General features: G+C 38.5%; 1 protein-coding gene across 1 annotated transcript in view; it reads left to right on the top strand.

The window, feature by feature from the left end:
* Positions 1-26249, top strand: part of LOC144638801 (transient receptor potential cation channel subfamily A member 1-like) — a 43210-nt gene that overhangs the window by 3051 nt on the left and 13910 nt on the right. Inside the window, exons 2-20 of the mRNA XM_078498060.1 lie at positions 8358-8592; positions 9683-9776; positions 11109-11284; positions 12098-12205; positions 12307-12415; positions 12908-13005; positions 13097-13144; positions 16682-16867; positions 17765-17953; positions 19183-19269; positions 19660-19745; positions 20011-20172; positions 20658-20772; positions 21392-21561; positions 22572-22656; positions 22743-22799; positions 25194-25265; positions 25357-25427; positions 25918-26056. Coding sequence (XP_078354186.1) covers positions 8358-8592; positions 9683-9776; positions 11109-11284; positions 12098-12205; positions 12307-12415; positions 12908-13005; positions 13097-13144; positions 16682-16867; positions 17765-17953; positions 19183-19269; positions 19660-19745; positions 20011-20172; positions 20658-20772; positions 21392-21561; positions 22572-22656; positions 22743-22799; positions 25194-25265; positions 25357-25427; positions 25918-26056 — 2287 coding nt within the window. The remainder of the gene's footprint in view (positions 1-8357; positions 8593-9682; positions 9777-11108; positions 11285-12097; positions 12206-12306; positions 12416-12907; positions 13006-13096; positions 13145-16681; positions 16868-17764; positions 17954-19182; positions 19270-19659; positions 19746-20010; positions 20173-20657; positions 20773-21391; positions 21562-22571; positions 22657-22742; positions 22800-25193; positions 25266-25356; positions 25428-25917; positions 26057-26249) is intronic.

Raw genomic sequence — 26249 nt, 5'->3', positions numbered from 1 at the left:
AAAGTTGCTCGACATATGAAAAGTTGCCAAAAAGTTGCCGAGCAACTTGTGCAAAGCCCTACTTAGAGCTTGCAATACCCAGCCGGAAAAGTGGAAAAGCTAAATACGAATACTGACCCCACTGGAAAAGCGCCAAATCAAGAAATATGGTTTCTGCGGTAATCCTGCACGAAATAATCGAGTAGCATAAAATACTCGAAATAAATAAATAAATTTGAATTGAAAGCGTCCGAAAAACTCTTTCGCTAAAATGCCGACGCATTTAGTAAAGCAAGACGAATGCCCAAAGGTCGTTGACGGCTCAAAGCTGTCAACAGCACTTCGGTTATAAAGATTAGAAGGATTTAGTTGGATCACGAAAAGTGTATTTTCTGGACACAAGAAACGGTCAAATGGTACGAATGACGAAAAGAAAGATGTGAAATAAAATTAAAAGGAACTCTAAGGCAGCAGTAGATTTGTCGAACGTAAAATTGGCGAGAAACGACCCAGGGCGGGGCGCGCTAGTGTCGTCACCGGGAGCCCTCTGTCAACAGACCTCTCAAATTAGAAATCAATCCTTCAGGATTAGGTTCTTAACAAGAGTTCTTGGTGATAGTACTTATGTATAAATTAAATTAGTCTGCTTCCGGCGAAATGTCCTTGAACTTTACAAAAATGGAACATGAAATTCGGCATTCGGAACGAGAATTGATCTGATCGACTCTGTAATAGTCGGAATGTGATGGGCTTGAAATAAATCAGATATTTCTAAGGCAGCTTAACACTTAATCCCTTAAGGAGCAACATGATAGATGTTTGCTTATTTTATACTAAAAAACACTTAAAACTATATCAACAATGCCGACATATTACACGACTATTAGCATGCGTGACCCCAAAATATGCACCACAAGTAAGCCGCAATTAATCCCACAATAAATTAACAAATAAAAATTTGTTATTAGCTATGAATAATTATTTTTAATATCCACCCTAAAATTCTTAAAGCAGGTTTTTATCAAGGATCTAAAGACTTTGAATGGAACCAGTTTCATGGGCAATTAAAAAGTTGTAAAATTTTATTCAAACGATTAAAAATTGTTGAAAACAAGCATAAATCGCTTCCTGTTTTGATGCCACGGTTCACCGCTTTTGAAATTTTTGTTAAAAATAGTTTACTCAATATTGAAACGCCAGCCGCTTGTCTTTTAACTAGCGTTTCCGTCTTTGGCCTCAAGCGTGCGTGACCACTCACGTACTCATCACGATTTTGTGTTGTGCCGGCTTTTCAAGTACCACAAAAACAAACACGCCTTTAATTTCATGATCGTTCAAGTATAAGCGATCGTTCATGTAATAATTAGTCTGAATGCTACCGGATCCATCAGATGTAAATCGCACTCTTCAAGTGTGGTAACTGCGAAGCTAAAGACGAACTCACATTAGACAATTGAGGTAAGAACTCCAATTTTTTTTACTAAACTCAATAACGTACGATAGTTAACGTCTCAAAAGGAACGCGCTACTCTAGGGATTATACAGTGGAACGTAACCCCGATACTCAACGAGCCCCTCAGAACGAAGTCCCGGGCTTCAGTTCGGCCAAATTAACTTTTCAGTATAGCAAAATGTAGGGAGTAAATCACGATATAACGAACCCCCGTTACAACGAGAAATTTTTCCTAGTAACGAGGCACTTGGTACAGTTATATCGGGACTCTACTACGTGAAAGCAGACGGGTACTTGTTTTTCCGATATTGGCGCTAAAGTTGCGTAAGTAATTAACTCACGCACGACATGATTCGACGCTTGCATGCTAGCTTTGTGAATTACCATCAATAAACAAACCTTAACCTCCTGCGCTGACGAGGATAGGAGGCTAAAAAGAGTCTAAAAATAAAAATACTGTTCAGATCTTTGCCTTCTGTCAGATGCAAAGTTAAACTGTATTTCTTTTCTTCCAGCGTACTGACTTGTCCATTCCTAAATAGGACAAATTAAGGTGAGAGGACTCCTATTTTTACGTATACTTACTTAAATCGCACTACTGTTTGGTCGTTGTTGTGCGCATCTTAATAATTAGCGACCTTCAGATTTGACTACGAGTACGAGATCGAGTATGAGTACGACTTTGGAAATTACGACACAATTGTATCCCCCAATCTACAACTCTTCCATGTTGCTAGCTAACACATGAATAAACGTTAGGGATAAGATTGGTGTGATAAGTAATTATAGGAGGCACACGAATTTGGTTTGAAAACTCGTACTCGTACTCAATCTCGTACTCGTAGTCCAATCTGAAGGTCGCTATATCAGACGGCGACAAGTTAACGTTTATAAAACGCGCGCATTATTCCAGAGGTCCCAGAGCGGTCAGAGCGTGATAACGTGAAAACAAGCGCTCATGTTTGTTTTGCCAGTGTATCATGGTTCAAGCACTTCACGTACACTTCACGTACCGTTATCACGATCACGATTCAAGCCACCTTTTACTTTAACTAGTTATAGTTTAATCTCGATTCTTGAACCTCTTTAAACTCGAAGAAGTCTTTTCCCTGGTTTTTTTTTTTGTACTTTTAAATTAGAATAACCTGTAAAGTTTTAGTCACTTTCAATATTTAACATTTTTAAACAATAAACATTAGCAGTTTAGTTTTTTTGACATTGCTTTCATTTTAAGTTTCCCTAATATTTTTTTTTTACAAAGCTCAACACTTTGACGCTTTAATAAAAGCTTTTCCTCCATTTATTTTTAACCCATTCGCGGCTCCCGTGGAGAAAGTTGACCCCCGACAACTCGAACCTTTGAAAATGTTAATTTTAAGTACCGATTTTAGTTACATTTGCGCCTTGAAGCTAATTGACGCTACTGGATAAGTTTCATTACTCAGCAGGCGTTGTTGGGCCGATGTTTAGACATTCGGCTTTTCGCAGATTATACGCACATCGATAAACTGTACAGCACCAAAAACATCTAACCTGACATTGTATTGTATTCCTTGATAGTAAAAATGGCAAGAAAAGGCTTGTAAAGCGATTTCGGCGTGATGTTATGAGCGCCACAAACGCGAGCTAGGAGAGGAGTCTGGTGTATCCTTCCCCGACAGATAAAATTAAAAGCCAAGGTTCTCTTGTGCGTTTTGAAGGCAGTTTGATATCAAACCAGGCAGCCAAACTCGGGCGTAAAAACAAGAGTATTCTGAAACTTTAATAACATCTAAGGAAACCGATGGCAGTATCATATAGTCGCTTACAATTTATATAGCACACAAAAGTTATACAAGGAAGACAGACAAAAAATAGGTATCTCTATTACTTCAAATCGTAATTGCAATAGTTCCAAAATGTGCCACATAACAAATCTTTAAATTTCGGACCTTCGATTAAAGCGAATTTTAAACGAAATAAAGGAGTAAATATGTCGATTGAAATGAGTGGCTTGATGCTATATTTGTGACATTTGTCGACAAACAGAATTTAAACTATACCAGTTTAATACCGAATTGGAGCACAGCCACTCGTTTAAGTTCCACATTGACCACAAAGCTGGTTTTGTTTCGCGGTAGATTCGAGTTTAACTCCTTGGACACACATGTTAACAGCTAACTGGTTCGCCTCCTTTCATTTGGGATTTTAAACCTTGTTATGTTGAATTTGTAATATTTGTTTCTAATGTTTGAATGTTCAGCCCCACTAGCACTTGTGCTAAATCAAATACCGAGGGTAAACAAATGTTATTTATTTATTTGTTTTTGTAGTTAAGTTTACACTGACTCTCTGAGTGAGAAAATGAGTAAGTTAAAGCATGAGGAATATTTAACGAAAAGTCTTTAAATGCTATGTATTTACATGCGTGACTTGTGCGTATGTTAATATTACTATTATTTGTTGCATAAACTGCACTTTCATAAGGACTTTCACTCTGAGAAAAATCGGAAACTGACTGCCACACGCAAAAAAAACAACTATAACTTTCGTGACTTCAAGATTGCTAACGTCTTTGCCCTTGTTTAAAGTCCCCCACAAACGTAGCCTGAGTATCAGGCTTTTCTAAAGGGGAAGGGAGAAAGGGTAGAAGCGCGAAAGGAAAGAAAACTCCTCTCCTCTTTCCTTCCCTACCCTCCCCCCTCCCCTTAGGAAGGCCTGATACTCAGGTTACCACAAACGGGGCAGCATTGTCTTGGTAACATTGTATCGTCAATCCCAAAATTGTTTTCTGGGCGCAAACACTGCCGTGGAAACTTGTTTCTCAAAATTGTTTCCTTAGCGCGCCTACGTGGAAAAATTCAGAACCTGTTTTTGCTTCTCGTAAACAAAGTTTGCTCACGCAACTCGTTGGAAACAAAGGAAAATTCCTTCCGCGATAAATACTGGGTGTGTGCGCAACGGAGAACAATTAGAAAAACAATCAGTTTCCGCAGCAATGTTGCACCTCGTTTGCGGGGGCTTAATACCAAATTTGCGTGAGTTTTAATACTCGCCTACGTATCACGGTTTACCGCTGGCTAGTGTTAGAAATTATCACGAATAAATACGCTCTTGATTTCATGTATAAAGAAAACAGTTATTGATACGGACTCTGCCATCTGCTGGATAAAAATCGTAGTTCCTCTTTTTCAAACGTAACTGATAAGTCTACACTAACATAACATAAAGGTATATAAAGGTCCCGTACGCGCGCCATTTAGACGCGCGCATTAAAAATCTGAAACTTTATCACGTGAAAACAGGCGCTTGTGTTTGTTTTGATTGCGTGTCCATTTTTAGCGCCAAACGTGCCCGGCGGTGCACGTATTGTCCCAAAAAACCAAGGAAATAACAGACGTCATCACACAGCCTACAAAATTTGCGTGAGCTATTCACGTACGAGTCATGCTTCATAGCCTGCGAAAACTGTGCTAGACGCCTCTCATCGCTCCCTGCGGCTTAGAGCGAACGCTGCCTCGGCGCAGGATACACGGTTCGCCGCTTGCCGGCTTTATAAATAGCCTGCGTCCTTGATTTTATGTAAAGGAAGCGTCTATTGATCCGAACGCTGCTAACTCTTAGGAGTCTATCTCTGGATAAGACAAAGGTAAGGCCTTCTAATTGTACTGAAATGAAATTACGCGATTGCAGGAACGCAGTTGAGACCTAAACTAAAAGTTAACGTTTATACGGTTGCGCAGTTTAGAACGTCATAATATTTCGGAAGCCTATTTTATTGGCACCACTTGGAAGCGCGACGATCATCGATTCAATTTTTTGCTTGAACTTGTAGATCTTTATCTTGCTATTTACTGTCAATTTGAACATTGCTTAGAGTGTATAGGCGTTATGAGCCACTTGGCTTGAAGAGGAAAGATCGGTCAGTCAAGGTGAGGACGAACATTGCTTAACATTGACTGCTATTGGAGAGGAAACTAAAACGAGAATTCATTGCTAGAACGAGAAATTGCTCTTAAAGGGACCGTGTCACGGATTTTAGCCAAACTTAGGCATAGGAAATGACCATCAAATTTGTTTAAATGTATAAAATAACCTCTTAAAACAGTGAAGGAATATTTAAATAACACACCAAATGCAAAAAAAGGTACGGATGGCCAAAAGTGTCGAAGATTAAAACGGATTGCGATGTGGGCTTTTAAAATATGGTCCGGCGGAACAGTTTTCAAAGTTAATCATGTCTGCTTGTAACTTTAATTTATGACGCCCGGGAGACACATTTAGCTGCAAGGAAGCTATGGTTTTGTCATGTAGTATCAAAGAATTAATTTCTTTGCAAACATTTAGTTTCATAGCGAATATTTGGCAAAATTTAATAACATAAGATTAACTTAGCCGTGACATAGTCCCTTTAAAAACGCATTTAGGAATAAATTAAGTCCTCAAAGCTACAAAGGTGCAATGCTCGACAGTCAACCAACTAGATATTACACGTGATCAACAAATAAGCTATTTATAATGTGTTTTTAATCTGCTCTATATTGTCAACAGCTACTTGAGAAAGATACTGAGAAGAATGTGAGAAATTTTGACGAAGTTAAAATTCAATGCGCTTAAATTTGCCGACATCTGACCTCGCTGTACTGCAACAATGACTCGTTTTTGATTTGTGCACCCAGGTTGCCTATTTTAATTTATTTTTAGAGCTTAAAGGAGGGCTCTTACTTTAAGCACAGGGCATTTATTTCTTTTCAAATTAACGTACGAATGAGTTAAACGAAAGAAGAGTGAAACAATTGTGCTCTTACATGGAAGTAACAGCCTCAAAACACTAAAAAGCACAAGCCAACCAGTTCTTTTGAAATGCGGGAGTAAGATGAGCAATTAAGAAAAACGATGTTTCACGCGCCTGAAGCCAATGTGCACTGACAGCGCTGTAATTGAAATATAATAGAGGCGCTCAGTTAATCAATAAAAACACATGTGAAGATCGAGGACTGAAGAGGGTCACTTGTTGGAAGTAGGGCGCGAAGCACAATTACTATAACTAGGTTGTTTAATCGTTTAGATTGCTTTTGGGATTTTAAAAAAAGCCTTATAAACTAGTGACATTCCGAGCTTTAGGATACGTATATGCAAATTTTGCATGTTTATTTTCTGTTTTCTTTCGCTCCACAAAGCAAGTGAACAAATTGCCGGCAGACAAAATCACGGATGGGGGCATTAATCAATCAATCATGATTAATCGATCTATCAATCAATTGTTTATTTATCCATGTAGCGCCTGGGAGCCAGAGCTAAAATGAATCATACGTGTAAAAAGCAATAATGCGAAAACAATTTAAGTTCAGTTAATTTCTAACTGATAAAAATAATGTAAGAGAGCTAAGTACGAATATGATAATAGATGAAGAAATGTTAAAAATGTAAAAAAGCCGCCAGATAACATTGTTCATTAACAAATTTGAATTTGAACAATGTTTTGCATTTCTTGCAGTTTATAGGCAAGCTGTTTCAGCTCCTGTTTCAAAGTTTGTAGATTCGATAGCAAAAGAGATCTCGAGTTAGACTTCCATTAAAGATTGAAATCAGTTTGACGTGAAATGATGCCATTTTCCTTTAAATTAAAAATCAATATAGCTGTAGAAGCTCCACCGACTGCCAACATCATTCTTCTGTTTTGGTGGAGTTGATGTTCACAATATTCACATGATTAAGGAATTGATCAGTATATTTGCCGACTTAGCGTGTCCAATCGGTGTTCTTAACTGGATCATCATAATCTGATCTATAGACACAAAGCTTCTAATCCTCTTCAGCGCAGAGGCGTTTGTGTTGTGTTTAAATGTCAGCATGTTGTCTACATTGTTACTCCAAAAATGTTCGTCGGACTTATTTGGTGAATACAGTGCAGAGGCCAATCGTAGTGACCTGGGTCTTACTATGTCAAAATTAAGATTGTATTGCTAAAATCTGAACAGCGATGGCGATTTGACCGAGGGCAAACGATAGTAACATGCCAAAAAACAAACAAACAAGGAAAGACAAAGATAAGGTAAGTTTTAATTTTTACATTTCAAAGTTCGATTCATTACCGGTATCCCGAAACCTGCGCGAAACTTAGCAACGTGCATCGTTGCTAAGTCTCGCGCATGGTTTGATGAATACAACTACCGTGATTCCCTGCAGGCGCGCGCTATAGAGGGGATCGGGCATTTGCTATGTTTTGAGAGCTTTACTAAAAATGTTCTACGAGTTTGAAAATAGCGATATGCAGACTTGTCGGCGCCATTTGTCAAAGCACTTTGGTTCGGATGCGGAACATTTAATTTAAAAAGTAATGACCTGAAAATACTCGTTTTCCCGAGGAAATGGGAATATGTTTACACTCAACAACTATTCTATCTATCATTGCTTATACTAACACTTAACATAAACGAAATTCCCCGAATAAAAGAATAAAAAAGCAGTCTAGACGGTGAAGACGGCAATTATATTTAACGGGAGATAAATAAAAAGGCGTTTTTCTGCAATCCAACACTTGCAGGTGGAGTTTTGTAAGGCCGGTGATGGGACAGATTGTAGCGTCGAAATAATGGTTATCAAAGGCAGAGAATCCCAAAGACGAGATAAGGGAATAACGGATGAGAGACTGGAGAACAGTGCAACAGATTACGTTGGTGGGAGACGAGCGCTCTCATCACTGCACCATCCCAACTTCCCATTGGGTCTCTCCAAGACAGTGACGTATACCTAGGTGAAGTCTTGTAGCTATGGGCTTTCTACTCAGTGCAAAACGGTTTCGCTGGGCGTTAATAAAACGAAAACCCTGGGAAAGGTTTCCATCCAGCCCCTTTTCCCCCCTCCCCCCTTGTACCACGGTGGGTGTATGAATTTGCTTGCACGTCCGAGTGTTTTAAAATTCTATTACCTGATTTCACTGCAGTTCAGAAGCAGCTGACTTAACAATCCTTCACGCTGCAATGGACACCAACATGAACGACTCATTACAAGTTCCTCACGATGGCCCCGCTGCCGAGCGGATACCTTTGGTACCTTTAAGTCGAAGTCCTCAACTGGATCGGCGCCAGCGAGCTAAGGGAATGAGTAAGCTGTCTCTCCAATCAATGGCCAGCGACGTCTATGACGTAATAGATGCTGGAGATGATGACGACGAACCGGTAGGCATGGCAATATTGTTTGATTAGAAATAAAAACCCACACCTTTCGTCTGACCTGGAATTAAAGTGGCTGCGGAACCACTCGTCCACAAAAAACCTTGGGTCATAACGTTTTTGGCTTTGACATAATGACCATGACACTTTCAGAAAACTTTCACCTATTATTCAGTAAAATTACAGAGTTCAATTCAACAGAAGTAATATATTTTTAAATGTTACTAGGGATTACGTGGACCCCACGATTTTGCTAAAACGTGGTGTTGGTATGTATTAAGTCAGTATAAACTGATTTCAGAAATTGTAAAAAATATATGCTACTTTGTTCAAAAAGTGGTGTCCAGTTAAATCCAAGTATGATTATATTTTTAAAAAAAGTATTTTTCTCCAGTTAAATGAAATTCCATCATATTATTGCTAAATGATAGGTTTAAGTTCTTCCAAAGTTTTATGACCATCGCACTGAAGCCGAATAAGTTATGAGCAAGCGCTTCTCGTAGACGATTGCACCCGGAATAACTGCGGAGCAACCTTAAAGTGTATCGAAACCAAATACTACAGAAAAAGAAACAACAACAACCTCAGCATGCGTCCTGGTATTGGCCCATCAAGATTCGCTGCCACACATGAGATATCGAGTTAACACTCGAAGAGAAATTTTCGATGTATCTCTGCATACCCATGTATTATCCTCTATAATGGAGCCGGCTTTTGAAAAAGACAAAAACCAAACGACATATTTACATCAATAGACACCTTAAAATAGTGTTCTGGTTTTGATAAAATTACTAGTACAGGGAAGCTATCAAAGGTCGTTATTATGACTTACGCAAGGACGAGGTTTTGATCTCAAATTAAAAACGTTTGGCAGACTTTTTACGGTTCCACAAAAAATGAAGTAAATTTGATAACGTCGTTATCTGTTTGCTAAAGCAGCTTCTAACGAAACTGATTGTCTAGTTGCTAATACTGGATTTGAATTTTGATTTCTGGTTATGAAATATTGACATTGTAAGATCATAAAACAGCAGTTACGTCCAAGGCAAACCTTTTCAGTGTAAGTTCAATGTTTATTTTGCTGTCTTGGTTACAGGAGGACAAAAAGAAGGTGAATCCATTTAAGCTGCACCAGGTCTCTTTGTCTGGAGACGAAGCTGAAGTTAAGAAAATATTGGAGACTGAGCCTGGTAAGAGTTATACGAACTTAATTAATTTGTGTAACTGAACCATTTTAACTGCAGGGCTGGCATACGCGGAAAAAAGGCAGGTTCACCCTTAATATGCTGAAATTACTCAAAAAACGTTTTTTAACCGTTAAATTGATTTTTTTGGCGCTACGGTGCTAAATTTCTCTTAACTTTGCTAGAAATGCACTGTTTCACACTGCAGTAAGATTTACATGAAGATTTCATGTAAAAAAGTACAATATTTTACTCTACTTTCTTATTCTCTCTATCTTCTTTATTCTTCTATCTTCTTAAACGAAAAATACTTTATTATTATCTTCTAATCTGTTTATCCTTTTTTCTGGCCTGGAAAGTTTTGATCTTTATCAATGGAAAAGCCTTGAAAGGAGACCATGATCAAGTACGGGCATATTGGCCTATTTTACCACTAATTTTGCACCAAAAACTGATCACGTTTTTTTTTTTCGATTAATTATAACTCTGTCAGAATACAGTCGATATTCAAAATGGACAGGTCGTGTGTGAAAAGATCTTTCTAACCTGTATTTGAGTGGTTTAATGGCCATTTCTCCAAATCCCGGAACAATCAGGGCTTAGCATAATTACCGCCGACCGGTTAGCTCAGTTGGTAGAGCGCCGGACTGACGTGCGGGAGGTCTCGGGTTCGAGTACCAGACCGGACCAACACTCAGGGTCTTAAAATAACTGAGGAGAATATGCTGCCTCTGCAATGACATCTGCAAATGGTTAGATACTAGTCTTCTCGGATAAGGACGATAAACCGTAGGCCCCGTCTCCTGCATCTTCAGTGTTATAATCAACAGGGGACGTTAAAGAACCCACACACTTATCGCCGAAAAGAGTAGGGCACGGAGTTCCCGGTGTTGTGGTCTATCTTTGCGCATTGTGTTGTATACTGTGAAATGCTCGGTTTCATTAGCATATACTTGCTAGAGCCCTAACACGGCTCATAATACCGAGGGTAAATAAAGTTTCAGTTCATAATAAGGGTTAAGTGCTAGCCTTGCAAATAGTTTTTACATAGTGATGTGTGACGTTGATTTCTAAGCCAAGTACATAATACTCTTCAAGTTCTCTAGTTTTGCGTTGTGTGGTCCTGTGTATTCAAAAGTTGTGTATTTGAACTCCCATGGTGTATTAAAATAACCTTAGTAACCTTAGCAAGTATATTTTTAAAATTGGTCCACTAGTTTTGTTGTCGTTATTTTTCGTTGGTTTGTATAATAAATTTGCTGGCACATCCAATTCTCACCGTTTGCTTTGAACGAGTCGTATTGATAATAAATAATCCTTACATTGTTTTCTGCTCAGATCTGAATCTTCTGGATAAGTCAGGAAGAACTCCAATCCACAATGCCATATTAGGGCGTCACGTGAAAATCATGGAGATGCTCTTGGAGGCTGGGGCTGACACAGCCATTCTAGATGAGAGCCAAAGTGCACCGCTTCATACCGCGGTTCGGACTAGGGACGAGAACATTGTTAAGGTGGGATTATTGACCAATTAATTGCAACAGACGAATCTCACTTTGGTATCGCTCTATTACTTGAGTGTCGAAAGTAATTCGCGTTTGCTTTGGTTTTGCATTACTATTCTTAGTCACTGGTTTGAAAAACTCGCGCCACTTTCTCCTCAGCCAATCAGAAGTAAAACTAAAACCATTGGTGACTCGCTCACACACGTTTTCCCGCGCTTCATTGTAATGGCTTCGAGTTCTGATTGGCTCAATGGATTATCTGTGTCCTCTATGGTTGACCAGAGTGATTACTTTGGTTTGGTTTTACTGTTACCGCACCCAGTTGAAAGTCGTTCTAATACCTTGTTATTAGAAAGTTACGCACCCAACGACGACTGCTCAAGAATGTCCCGAAAGAAAAGATTTTAGGCAGTACAATGGCTCTTCATATGCGTTATTTATCATGATAAATCCTGCAAAATACCAACGTAAAATGAGCGTTATATGGACAGCGTTATACGGAGAACTTGAACTCTTATTTTTGAGCCATCTTTGTTTCTATTTGGCATTTATAAATACCAAATTGAAAGAAATTAAGATTTTTGGACGTTGTCTTTGCATGCTTAACTGAGATTAGTTCTCACATCGCAAGAAAATTAAAACTTAATCGGTCTTGAGAGTCGCAAATTCTTAAATCCGCTTCATTGCACTTTTGACGAGGTTTGACATGCATTGCAGTTTAATTTTCACTAAGAGAAAAAACCTAATCAAAATTATTCTGTTACGGATTTCGAGGAATAGAACTGTCCCACAAAGTAATAAGTATATACTTTTAATCTTCAGGCTTTTCTTCAAAAAGCTAAAGGCGACGTAGACATCAGAGGACATAGTTCGCGGACCGCCCTTCACATCGCTGCCGATATTGACAAAGTATCTATCTGCAAATTATTGGTTAGTAACTTATATCAAACACATGGTGAAAACAACACGCCGCAGTTAAAAAAACAACAATCCCGCCTTAAAGTTCTTTCTTATAGTTTATTTCGTTGTAGATTAACAACGGAGCCTCTACAAACTGCCGCGATGATGACAGCATGACGCCTCTGACGCGAGCTGTGGAAAAAGGAAGCAAGAATACCGCGGAATTTTTCTTTGAAGATGGTTAGTATAGCATAATGTATCACTTTGAAATGACTGACCGGCCGATCGACCGACCGACTGCCTGGCTGGCTGCCTGTTTGCCTGAGTAACCAAATGACCGACTGACTGACCGACCAACCGACTGGCTGGTTGGTTAGACGACTGGCTGCCTGACTGAGATGGGGTATACAATCAAACTCTAAAGTTGGGTTGCAAATTTAAGTTTTGTTGTCTTGGAGAGGGTAGGGGTTCTTAAACCCCAATAAAGTACCCTACCCAAAACGTTTCCAAGTAAATCCTTCAAAGTGACTGTCATTTGCGCCCTGTTTTTTGTTTATTTCCCTAGTCATTTGACACTTTTCGTAAAGCTTGCATAAGGATAAGAAACGAATTAAAGAGTCATAAACTCGCTAACTGAGTTGGTGGTCAAGACCTCGAGATAAATATCTCCCCAACCGGCTCTTCTACTCAGTGGTTGTAGGCCTAATAACACTGCATTGTTTTCGCTGGCAGCTCAATCAAAAAAGACGATAATGGAAGATTTACTTTTCAATGTGGATTCTGAGGGCAGCACTCTGCTTCACTTGGCAGTTGAAAGTGGAAGCCCCGAGGTAAACAGTCTCTTCAAAACAATTCTAAATTAAATTTTTCATCACCTGTGAGACCAAGGCTTTTAACAGATTTTAATCATTTATGTTTTAGGTGGTACGTCTTTGTCTGGACAATGGAGCCGTCATTCCACGGTTAAAGGTAAGCAGTATTACGAACAAAATAAATGTTTCTTAACTTGTCAAGTAACCAATATCGTAAGTAAGATTGTATAAAAGATTGATTAATTGTATAGATTGTTTGTTTGTTTGTTTGTTTGTTTAGGCCAATGAATCATGAATCCTAAAAATCTGGATTTAGATATGATCTGATGTTTCCACTCGGAGTGTGGATTCTTCAGATCACTGATCCGAGATTAATCCATTTTCGGATATAGGCAAAGAAACGCAGAATCCGTTTTTGGATACAAGTCCGGATTTGGATTTTGTCAAAGAAACGCACCCTAAATCTGTATATTATTTATTTACTTGGCCTTACAGAAGCTTTATTGATGCCAATGACCAACTGCCGACTGACAGACAAAATGAAAGGACAAACAGATGCATTGACCAGCTTACTGACCGATTGATTGACTGACTGACTGACTGACTGTTTGCTTGATTGCTTGATTGATTGCAATTGATTGTATATTGCTTGCTCGCTTGCCTGCTTGCTTGATTTATTGATTAATTGCTTGCTTGCTTTCTTGCTTGATTGATTAATTTCTTGGTTGGTTGGTTGGTTGGTTGATTGGCTGATTGATTGCTTAATTAACAGTAACAGTAACAGTAACAGTAAATCTTTATTGTGCCTTACACTCCAAAGGGAGGTATTGGTCTAGTTACAATAAAGGTGTTATAGCAACTATGCTAACAAATTACTTAATAACAAACAATGAAATTACAATGCAAACGTTTACGGTAATTATTGGACTATTACTTAATATACAACTATTTATTGATATAACTTTCAATTTAAAACTTCTTTTCTTTTTTGAAACATTAGGAAGATATATTTAGCTATGATTCTAGAGGTAGCATAATTATCTAGTTTAAGAAGGTACTTTATTTTTTCATGATCAGTTAAATCTACAAAGCGAGGATCAGTTTGTGACACGATTGAATGAAGCTCTTTTCTAATATCATTATACCCTTTGCAATACATTAAAAAATGCTGTTCGTCCTCTATGTGGTTTTCCTTACATACCAAGCACTTTCTTTCTTCAACTGGTATGGATGCTCCTGCATTTTCATATTTTCCAGTCTGTATGCGTAGGGAATGTACCCCTAATCTTAGTTTAGTTATTTTTATTCGATGCGCTGGATTTTTAACTGTAGTGAGATACTCTTCTAATTGGTAATCTTTTTTAACTTCTTTGTGAGTGAATTTTTCTCTAGAGCTAACTGACGCGCAATTTCGGACCTTTGACCAATTTTGGAAATAATTTTTTCTTAATCTATGTTTAATTTTAGAGCAAGAATTCGTTGAAAGTTGTGGGGCTGATGTGTCATTATCGGAGAGAATTCCTAATGCTTCATCATCATTTAATAAACTAACAGATTTAGTATGTTTTTTGGCGTAAAGAAATGCATCATTTAATATGGGATTGCTTATCTTATGTTCTAATCTTTGAAAATAGCATAAGATAGATGCTTTAATGTCTATTGCTAAAGGGTATCGACCTAGTTCTGCTCTACATGCTACGTTTTCTGCATACCATGGTACATTTAATGCTTGTTTGCAAAACCGGATGTGAATTTGTTCAATTGTACTTTTATCGAAATGTGTTTTGTATGATAAAAGTTCGGGTCCCCATATTTCACAACCATACAAAAGTATGGGTTTAACTAAAGCATCAAAAAGTTTATTTCGTATCACAATTGTTGATGAATCAATGTTGGATAGAAATCGTTTAATGATGGAAATAACTTTGGTAGCCTTTTTGCTAATTATTTCTCTTGCATAGGTGTAACGACCAGAAGATGTCATTTCTATGCCTAGATATGTTTGTTTGTCGACAATATTTAAAGTTTCATTGTCGTATTTAAAATCTTTTTTGTGTTTGTTCTGACCGTTACCACTAAATACAATGATGTTTGATTTTTTGGTGTTTACTTTTAGCTTCCATTCTTGAGCGTGCTTATGAATAACGTCAAGTGATTGTTGCAATCCTTCTGGAGAATCGCTTAATACTAATAGATCATCTGCGTACATTAGGCAATTAAGTAATTGATTGTTTAATACTACCCCTTTGCATTTATTGACTCTAAAGTAATCTGGTAAATCATTCATAAACAAAGAAAACAGAACTGGACTTAATCCATCACCTTGCCTTATGCCTTTATTGCATGAAAACAGATCCGTTGTTGTGTTTTTATTTATGCGAACACAACTCTTAATCGAAGAATACATGGACTTAATGACATTTAGGAATTTGCCTTTGATACCGTAACGTTGCAACTTATAAATCAACCCAGACTGCCATACGCTATCAAAAGCTTTCTCATAATCAATAAAACCAACATAAAGCTTCTTATGTTGTTTAGTGTACTTATGAATGAGTTGTTGCAAAATAAAAAGACTATCTGTTGTTCTCGCATTTGGTCTAAATCCAAATTGTTCTGGGTTGAGAAGGTTGTGAGTTTCGATGAATTTATTTAATCTTGATTGTAAAATTGAGGTGAATAATTTTCCTAAGCAACTTGTTAGAGTAATTCCCCTGTAGTTGGCTGGCGAGCGTTTATCGCCCTTCTTTTTGTAAATGGGTCTTATCACCCCAATATTCCAATCGGTAGGAAATTTACCGGTGTTAAGTATATCGTTGAAAATTTTTTCTAATGAAGGCAATAAATAATATCTTCCATGTTTAATCATTTCATTTAAGATAGAATCCACGCCACTTGCTTTTTTTGTTTTAAGTTTGGAAATATGTTCATGTATTTCCTTCGATGTGATAGGTATTCCTAAAATGTCATTAGCTGACAGAACTTCTGTATCATCCATGTTATTCGTGTGGTTATTATCTTCGCGAGATTCTTCGTCATCGGTTGGATAATTATTGGCGCGAGATTCATGGTTATCACATAGTAACTCCTGGAAATGCCGTATCCAGTCTTCTGGGGAGATGAGGGGTTTTTCCTCAACCGTATTATTTTTCCTAAGTTTGTTGATTTGTTTCCAGACGTCCTGACTGTGTCTAGAATCCAATGCAGTTATTTCATTCATAAGTTGATTTTTGTACACTTTATGCGCCAATTTAACTTGTTTTTTATATTTTTTTTTGAGAACAAAATACTCTTGTCGCAATTGTCTTTGGGTTGTCGGACTAATTTTCTTAGCAAGATTTTGTAATTGCTTCTTTAATTGTCGACAAGTATAATCATACCATGGCTTGTTCTGCTTGTTGTTGTTTTTGTGTGTTTTTCATGACTGCTTAATTGATTGACTCATTGTTTGATTGATTGGTTGGTTGACTCTCTGACTGATTGACTGACTGACTGCTTGGTTGGTTGGTTAATTGATTGATTGATTGGTTGATTGGCTGATTGATTGCTTAATTGATTGACTCATTGTTTGATTGATTGATTGATTGATTGATTGATTGAATCATTGATTCATTGATTCATTCATTCATTCATCAGTCATTCATTAATACATTTATTTCTCCATTTATTCTATTTTTTTAATTTATTGATTTAGAAAAGTGACGGAACAACTGCATTCCATGTGGCGTGCGCTCAAGGTGTCATAGAGGTAGTTCAACTCCTTGCTTCTGAAGATGACGCCATTTGTCGAACTAACCTGACTGACAATCAAGGTTTGACTCCCCTGCATATAGCTGCATATAACAATCACTTCGCTGTTGTACAGTACCTTTTACAACAGGTAGGATAGAGTATTTTTGTTTGGTAACTTTATACTTTTAATATCCCAGATTCATATTAAACGACCCGAAAGGGCTAATAATAATCTATCAAAAAAATACATTAACCTAAAGACCGTACCTCCTTGTTAGTTCGTCCACGTTCTGCGCATCCATGCTTGATTATTCCATGATTTTCAAGTTGTTTCCGCGCGTCTTCAAAAAAATCTATATTTATAGCCTTGGTATGATTTCTCTCCACAAATTAAGGTTAGAAATATCTTCCTTTATTAAAAAACTAGCAATGGTATATGAGACAGATTTTTCGCAAAATAGGAAAATGTGATATTTTGCCCCTTTAAAAAATAGCTCAAATTCTGTCTTACAGATTTTTATTTTATTTTGCATGAATGTTTAATCAAAGCCAATTTGTAATTTCTGAAATTTTGAGGTGGGGTCATACGGATAGATTTTGAGAAAAACGCTGTTAAAACAACTAGTGCCCAGTCCCCTCTTAAGCACTCAGCCATTCATTCTGGCTCTTTATTGATTGTTTATTAGCATTTTTATTGGTCAAATGTTGCATATGATGGCTATATGCTTTAAAAAACAGTAATATTAAGAGAAAGAAAGAACATTCCTGATTATTTTTAAAGAGAGTTAAAAGTTGAGCTCACTTACCCCCTCATAACTGTATTAAGCCACCTTAAATTGCCTACCACTTATTTCAAAACAGTTTGGACCAAAAATCTTCCAAACCCCCTTGACGTAGCTCCTTTAACCGAAAAAACTACTTCGAGAAAGCTAAAAAAACCGGGTTTCCCGCGCGGTACCATTCCGCGATACAAAGAACGTGTGGACAAAAGAGGCTCAATTTTTAAATTATTCAAAAGCTAAACTGATCTTGTGCCAAATTTTAGGGTGCTTCAGTTGACCCCCGTGACAAACATCGCCGCACCCCTCTCTTCTTAGCAGCTGGGGAGGGTGCCACCGAGTCTGTCCAGGCGTTGATCAACGCCGGCGCTGACGTCACGATCAAAGATGTGGATAGTCGATCTTGCGTGCGAGTGGCCGTGGGACATACAGCCACTATGGAGGTGATACTACAGGTATGAAATTGATCGCTTGTGTTATTTAACCGTTACATTTGGAGAGATTCCATAGGCTTTGACACTGCGAAACCCTGTTGAAACAATTTGACTAAGGAAAGCTAAACGTACGGCTGGGATAATAAACAATAACATAAATTTCCAATTTTTCGTCAGGCAAGGCATGATTTATTAAAGGAATATACTACACTGAAGAAAAAACCTTCAAAATACTAGGACAATTAAGTATAGGATTACAAGCCAAAAACTTAATTAGAATTCAAATAACCGATAAAAAGGAATAACATTTTACAAGATAAGGCATAAAAGAAGATATCTACTAATAATCCCGGGGGGGAGGGGGGTACTCAAAAAAGTTTTATACGGGGAGGCTCCGCCCCAAGTTCTTACCCCTTACCCTTTTATATACCATTTTTGACAGAAATTGTACCCCTTTCGTATACCTTTAACTGAAAAAAGGTACCCCTTTCATATACCTAAGAGACATGGACGTTTTTTATGTAGCGATTAATAAATTAAAATAATACAGCCATGTTCGAAATATTTTAATAAAAGGCCCTTTTAAATAGCCAAATGACAGATTTCCATACCCTTTCATATACTTAAACTCGTGAAATCCCTACCCTTTTATATACCTGAAGCCTGAAAAAGATACCCCTTTCGGGCGGAGCCTCCCCGTATAGGCCATTATAGGGAGTAGTCCCCTCGGGCTGATAATTACCAAACTACATCTCTTCACGTTTTTGATAGCCTTGAGTTCAAGGGTTTGACCTTAAGTAACGCCCGCCTTCCTACCTATGCGTGTAGCGTCACGAGAAGAATGTATGAGTTCTAATGGAATAAGTGGGAAAATAAGCATTAGAAAGAAAATGATCTTAAATAGCAGTAGGTCTAGAGGAAAAGGAGGGGTGAGTCGGTCAACTGCAGGTCGTCGGGTGTTCATTATAACGTTCTTTCAGACATATTTTCTTTAATATAGCTCCCCTGTCAAAAAAAATTGTAAATTAAAGTTTGTAATCCCAGCCGAACAGTCAGCTTCCTGTATTGGTTGTTTGAACGCTTTAGTATGACTCGTAGCTGCAGTCGACCCTTATAAGTAATCTGCAAGGCACGGAATATGAAGAAACTTTAGAAGCCATGAAAGACGACTGAAGATAATTTAGAAACTCAAAGGACCTCGCTAAGCTATTATGAAATACTTACTATTTTAAGGTACTTTTTCTTGTCAGAGACGTGCAGCTTACCGATTGATAACTGAAAAAGACATCACAGGGTTTGCTCCAGTCCACTATGCTGCGAAACACGGTCATCTTCAGGTAGGAGATCTACATTGCGGAGAGAGAAAGCCTCAATTGCTTCTCCTGCTCCTCCTAGTCCTCCAAGTCCTCCTCCTCCACCTGCGCGCGCTTCTCCTCCTCTTGCTCCTGCTCTCTTGCTTCACCTTCTCCTGCTTCTCCTCCTGCTTTTCCTCCTGCTGCTGTTCCTCCTAATCCTCCTCCTCTTCATTATCCTGCTTCTCCTTCTCTTTTTCTTTCTCCTTTTCGTTCTTCTACTCTTCCTCTTCCTCCTCCCACAACTTTGTCCTTCTGTAGCTACTATTATTTTTTACCATACTGTCGACAATATTACTTTTAAGTTTCCTTCGATTCTTTTAGAGGCGAAAAATCAATCATCCTTTAAAAAACGTTATGTTTTGAATCCGACAGAACATCTTACTTTTCATGGAGAGAAATAGAGCAGCAACTACTGTGATGTCATATGGACTAGACACGGCTCTTCACGGGGCTGCCAGGTAACACAACATGTACTATTCCAAAATGGCGTCCATACCGGCGGAACCATTAGACATTTTAGTCTGTAGTATTGCTGTACATTTCCCTCGTCGTTTGTTTCTTGACTTGCCCTACAGGCTCGCCAAAAACGTAAGACTCCTGACAAACTAAAAAAAGGTAATAAAATTAATAAAGCACTAATTTTTTGAAGGAAGTGCGTTAAAAATCACATAAAATCGAAGACAAAATAAGGACAGTTTTACTCGATTTATTTTTCCTTCTTAGATATGGCTGGCATGAAATAGTTGAAGCGTTGCTGTCCGGTCGTAATATTCGTTCCTTAAACCTGAAAGACAGTCAAGGAAAGACAGCTCTACACTTCGCATGCGTAGAAGGACATGACAGAGTGGTGGAACTTTTGCTTAATCTTGGTGCAACTGTGGAAAAGTAGGCTTGTAGTTTATATATTAAAAACCCTTTATAATTAAGAGATTAAAGTGTGTGCTACGTGGCCTCCTTATCACCCTTCGGGGTCATATGAGATTACTTTGATGTACAGCTAGCGGGAAAAGCAAACTAGCCCATTGCAAACTGGCGCCTCAAAGTTGTTTTAAAAGTCGCGCTGCAAAACGTGTTACATTTTTCCGGCAAAATCGATGGAAATTTTAGCAGTACTGTATGTATATTCAATTTCTTGGTTTTTGTAGGCTTAACCAAAACATTCTGGCGGAAAGAAAGAGTATAAAGCTAAAAGAAGAGGATATAGAAATAAGCTAACTTTTATAAGAAAAGAAAAAAATACAGAAGAAACGAGAAAAAATGAAAAAAATAATTTATTTGCAATTATTACTGTGTCAGCGTGCAAGTACCAACGTGAATTTTTTATTGTACTTTATATCCAGTGTACTGAATATTTTGTGATGCGTTCTCAGGGATCATAACGACAGGACAGCACTGCACATTGCTGCCATGAGAGGATCCAAGCGATGCGTGGAGTGCATTTTAGATCATCACCCTAAATGTATTAACCTCTTTGACAAAAACCAGGTGAGTACAATTAAAATAATAGCTTACTTGCTTTATGTGTTACATTAAATCGTGGACACATCCGGGGAACACATTTCTTAGTCAAGGGGCCACAAACTACTATAACGGGTGTGCTTTTTATTTATCATCGTCATCATCATCATCATCATTATTTGCGTCAAAAAAGTAGGCTCGATTTCCAGCCCCTTTTTCGGAGGAACAAAGACCGGACTCGAGGAGGCGGCGGAAATTGAGCCTACCAAAAAGGGGTGATCATTTTGAATATTACTCGCTAGAATTTGTACCAATAATACTTTCTAATGTTCTAATTCTCAGTGTCAGTATTCTTAGGTTAGAGCTGGAGTTATTCCTATTCCAGATGAAAGTGTAGGGAGAGAGAGTGTGTGTGTGTGTGGGAGGGGGGGGAGGGGGAAGTTGGGGGCGGCGATTAGTCGAGAAAGGCTGTTACTTCAAATATTTTCACCAAAAGGGGTGCGTGATTATTGAGGGACGACAATTATTCAAGGAAGTTCATCTTGAATAGTTACATCTGGAACTAATTATGGAGAGGGCATTTTTTGTTTCGTTTTTCTTAGAGTAATTAATTCGACTTTTTTATTCTTTTTCTCCTCTCATTCAGAACACTGCTCTACATTTGGCCGCCATCCACGATTCTCCTGAAGTAATTTCATGCCTGCTGTCTTTTCCAGAGCAAGAGATACTCATGAACAAAAAGAATCACAACGTTTTGGACGCCGCATTAAATGCTGACAGAAAAAACGTGGCACTTGCTATAGCGAGTCATGACAGGTTTGTTGAGAAAGACAAATAAAAAATCATAGCAAAATTGAATTGGTTTATGGTCTAACGAAATAATCATTTCCGTTCAGCTAAGCCTCACTAGCGTACGTTAAAGGCTCTATAGACTAAACGCGCAGTGTTCCGGCTGCACGTGGCATTTCCTGTGCGCTGCACGTGATCATCAAGTGTCAGTGTAAGGGCCTGTTTACATGATTCCGGAATGACAGTTCATTCCGGAGCAAAACTCGTTCTGGAATGAAGTCAATTCTGCATTCACATGACAGAGTCGACCAGCTCAACTTAAGGCGTTTTCAGAGATCAAAACAAGATGGCACAGGTTTCGCGCAAACATGTTATTGTGTCCATTAATGGCCACATCTGCAGTTTTAAAAAGCAATTTGTCCACAGGACTGCTTCTTTGGGCTAAACAGTAAATGCTATTACGTTTTTCGCTCTCAGTTCAAACTGTGGTTTCATGAGAAGAAACAAAACGAAATTTGTTTTGTGTTCATGATACCAGAATGAAATGTCATTCCAGAACGAAAATTTCATATCGGAATGAAAACAGGAATGAACTCATTCCGGAATGGATTGACATTCGACTCGGTATCATGTAAACAGATACAGTGAAATTAAATATATGGGGTTGGGATGAACTCGTTCCAAAATGAAAGTCGTTCCGGAAACATGTTAACAGGCCCTAAGATTAACTATGAATGCAGAAAAGAGGCGTTAGTATTCAGTTCTGGTCGCTCTTTTACAGTCAGACCATTCGCTGGGACATTTTCCGCAAGGGGACATCGATTCGTGCTCCTTATCACACAGGAACCCTACGTTCATAACTGCTCCATCAAAAGGCCATTTCCCACATACGCGGTCCCTAAAGTGCCGTGTGCCACTTTAGTCCAATATATGGGAGGTTCACCTTACTATCGTTGTTGGAAAAATGGGAGGGTCACTCCCAAACTTCTCTGGCATAGTTGAATTGTAAGTATGTGGTTGCTGGTTGTTTTATTCAGATGGCGCGAAGTGCTGACGACATGCGCTCCAGGGCACATGGCAACAATGAAACATCTTGTAATAAAAATGCCAGAAGTTGCTATGGTAAGAAATATTATATATTCCTGCATCTCAATCTTATCTTTCCAGTTAAAAGGCTATAACAGTACCTGTTTTGCTTGCATTTCTAGAGCTTTATGGATCAGTGCGTTACAAAAGAGGGAAACCCTGACAGCGAAGATTACAAAGTAAGTTTCATTTCCAAGACCAGCTAGATTTCTTCTCGTTTGCATATTATTGTTCTTGTTGGAAATTTGCTAACAGTTTAATAACAGGATCGTAGGTAGGTCTGTAATATTGCTGTTATGAAAATTTTAAAAGTGTTTAGTGGTATAATGGCACATTTTCGCAGTCAATTTTGGAGGGGTTGCTTTGGAAAGTAGACAATTTACTGCATGAGATTCTAATTCAAATGCCAGTGATACTTTCACAGCATAGATATAGATAGGACCGCGTGGCACCCGTATAGATAGTATTATCATAATACCATGATGGTATTATGGTGTGCCGGTAGTAGGCAATACAGTCAACTCTCTCTTAACGGAAACCTCTATAAGACGGACACTTCCACAAGACAGACACCTGGTGATGGTCCCTACCGTTTTTCAGTCATTTTACTGTAACCAAACTCCCTATAAGACGGACACCTCTCTAAGACGGAAAACGGACACTTTGAAATCATTAACGGACACTAAAGAAGTGTTTTTTAATCATGTTTTATTAGTGAAAATACTTCCAAACTTCGCGAAGTTAGTCAGTGCCCTAAGGATACGTGTATAACAAGCTTACTAACCACAAACAATGACGCTTTAACGGATTACTTCTTTGCTTACGTATAAGGACACTAAAGAGTTCGTTCTCTACTTGCAGTATTACAGCTTGTAGAAGCTCTCAATTTTTGCTTTAAAAGCAAATACAGTCCTTTTATTATTTTAGTCTTGTTGCAGTTAGCAGAGGTTTGTTGCATTGTGCAAAGGTTTAGCTTTATCATCTCAGAATTACTGGTGTCATGTTACCTCGACTCTCTACAGAGCGGACACCTCTCTAAGACGGACAGAGGCGGCCGGTCCCGAAAGTGTCCGTCTTAGAGAGAGTTGACTGTACTGCCGATACGCCAAAGCCCCCTGGGTTTACACCCTTAAAAGGAGTTTTGGGAGGGTTTCTACGGAATCAAGAAAACCTTGACCCCGGTGGGATTAGAACCCGTAACCTCAGGATTACTACCGACGCTCTAACGACTGCCTACTACCGGCACAGCATAGTAGTCATAATACATGTACTCATAAATATTAACTATTACTTTCACAGCATAAAACACAAAATTATAGCGCAATTTTCAGCGTTCGCCACCTCAAACTTTTCAGAGTTTGAAGCGAAATTTTGAAAGAATTTTGTAAGAGAACGTTACAAAAAGAGCGGTGATGTACCATATTACGAGTCAAATGCGTAGGAGCCTACATGTAGGGAGATAACAATTAGCATTTTTTCATACGCATCGTACAAAGCCTGACTTTTTAGCGCCTTCTTAACTTTTGGCCTGAAAGAAAAAGGATTTCAAAAACGGAAGCGCGAGTGGAATAATTGTTAAAACACCCAAAGAATTGCTTTATTTAAGCTCCCTGGCTGTTCTCGCTGACGCGTACATCTACCATATTTGTGGTCCATGGTATACGAGCTTATATACCATGCCCTGTAAACCAATCAAAACTCAGGAATTGCTATATACCATGGCTAGTTTTAAGTAAATTACGAAAGCATATGAAAGCAATAAAGTAAAGGTCGGGACACACTAGGCGACACGTCGCTGCAACACGTTGCGGCGACATGTTGCTGCGACATGTCACCTCGTGTGACATGGTGCATTCTTGCGACAAACCAGTCGCTGTGACAGAATTTTGTCGCTGCGATGTGTCGCACGAATTCAAACCAGTTTGAATTCGTGCGACACATCGCACGACAAAAAGAGCGATAGCAGCGTTGTCGCAGTGTGCGTACACGTCTGCGACAAATCGCTGCGACGAAATATAAATTAACCAATGAGAGAGCGTCATCATATTGAATTGGAAAACTAGTTCGTTCGCGTCCCCTTTCAAATTCGCTGTTTGTGCACCGAACAAACACCTTGTCGCAGCGACTTGTTTTTAAGCAGTACACACGGAGCGACTCGTCGCAGCGACCTGTCGCTCCGACTTGTCGCATAGTGTGTCCGGACCTTAAAGATGAATTACAGTCCGTACTGCGCAATCTCGGCTGCAATGTTTATGTGAGCCTCACAAACAAAGCAAAACTAAAAATTACGTGACAAACTTACCTGTTTCTTCATTATTAACGCCAGATATCCTTGCAGAACAAATAATAACAAGTAGAAGAACCTTGACGCTATTTCAAACCGACGTTTCAGCTCATCGGAAGTTCTTGAACGAAGCGAACTGTAATGGCGGACTAAAAAACTTCATGTATGCTGTCACCGAAGTGTAACGTTTCAACGAATTCAAAACAAAAACGTAAACAAACCCCGAGTCTGCGCAGTACGGACTGGAAATCAGCTTTAAAGGTCACTTATTCAGTAACGGTGTTGCTAGGTAACGTACGACTTCACGGTGATACAAGGAACTGATGAGAGGCCTGATGAGGACCCTCTGATGGTACTTAAGGTACGAGCACGCGAGCATGCGCACTTTGAATTTACAATTTGACAAGAACGTGTATATTTATCATTAATGTTTCTACCTACTCTTATTACAGACCATGTTACAGCATCGTCGAATCAATTGTCTGGCTCATCCCATTTGTTTTATCGTTATGAACAAAAAATGGTACGAACAGTTATGATTTAATTTAAGAAATATATATTAATGTTATAAACTCATTCAAACATGATTTACAAACTCATCAAACTCATCAAACATGATTTTTATTCAGTCAGGGGACAACAAGCTCTTCTTAGTTTATTCCTGATCGTTACTTCAAGAATTAAGAGATCTCGGGATTTTCGAAAAACCGGTTCAGTGCTAAGTAACAGCATGTGCTATTATGACGTCAAGTTCACGGGACAACGTTTGGTTTGCTTACGAGTGTTCATTCTATATTCCGATTGCTCGATAGCAATCGGAAAGTCTTAAACGAAAATTAATTGAAGATAGCAATTGATTGTTTTCGACTGTGTTGTTTAAATAAGTTGTTAAACGAGTGTAATAAAAAATGTTTCGCATTTTTAATGATTATTTTTTTCTGAGTTCGTCAAGTGATTTATCAGTGCGTGTTTTATGCTCTTTTTAATTGTTGCCCGTCCATCCCCTCCCTCAGGCAGACGTTTGGATGGAAATCTTTGGTACTCAACCTGTTTCTGTATCTACTCTTTGTCATTCCGCTGACCATTCTTGCCCTCTTCGCGCGGGCTGAAGAGAGGCATCTTTGTGGTTTGAATGAAACCATACCAAGAAAGGTAACCAGTTATTGGAAATCTTTGACTGTTATGTTTATTTTTCAAAGTTGTAAATTTTCCGCCAGTTTTTGATAACCGAGTATCACAAATGCACTGTTTAGTATCTTAACAAGCTTTTACAGAGATATATGAAGTACAGTCAACTCTCTCTTAACGGACACCTCTATAAGACAGACACCTCGTTAAGACGGAC

The sequence above is a fragment of the Oculina patagonica genome, chromosome 14 (genome assembly GCF_052425735.1).
Source record: "Oculina patagonica isolate OP01 chromosome 14, crgOcupat, whole genome shotgun sequence".
NCBI classification, from domain to species: domain Eukaryota; kingdom Metazoa; phylum Cnidaria; class Anthozoa; order Scleractinia; family Oculinidae; genus Oculina; species Oculina patagonica.
The sequence above is the reverse complement of the archived record's forward strand: the minus strand, read 5'-3'. Positions and strand labels throughout refer to the sequence as shown.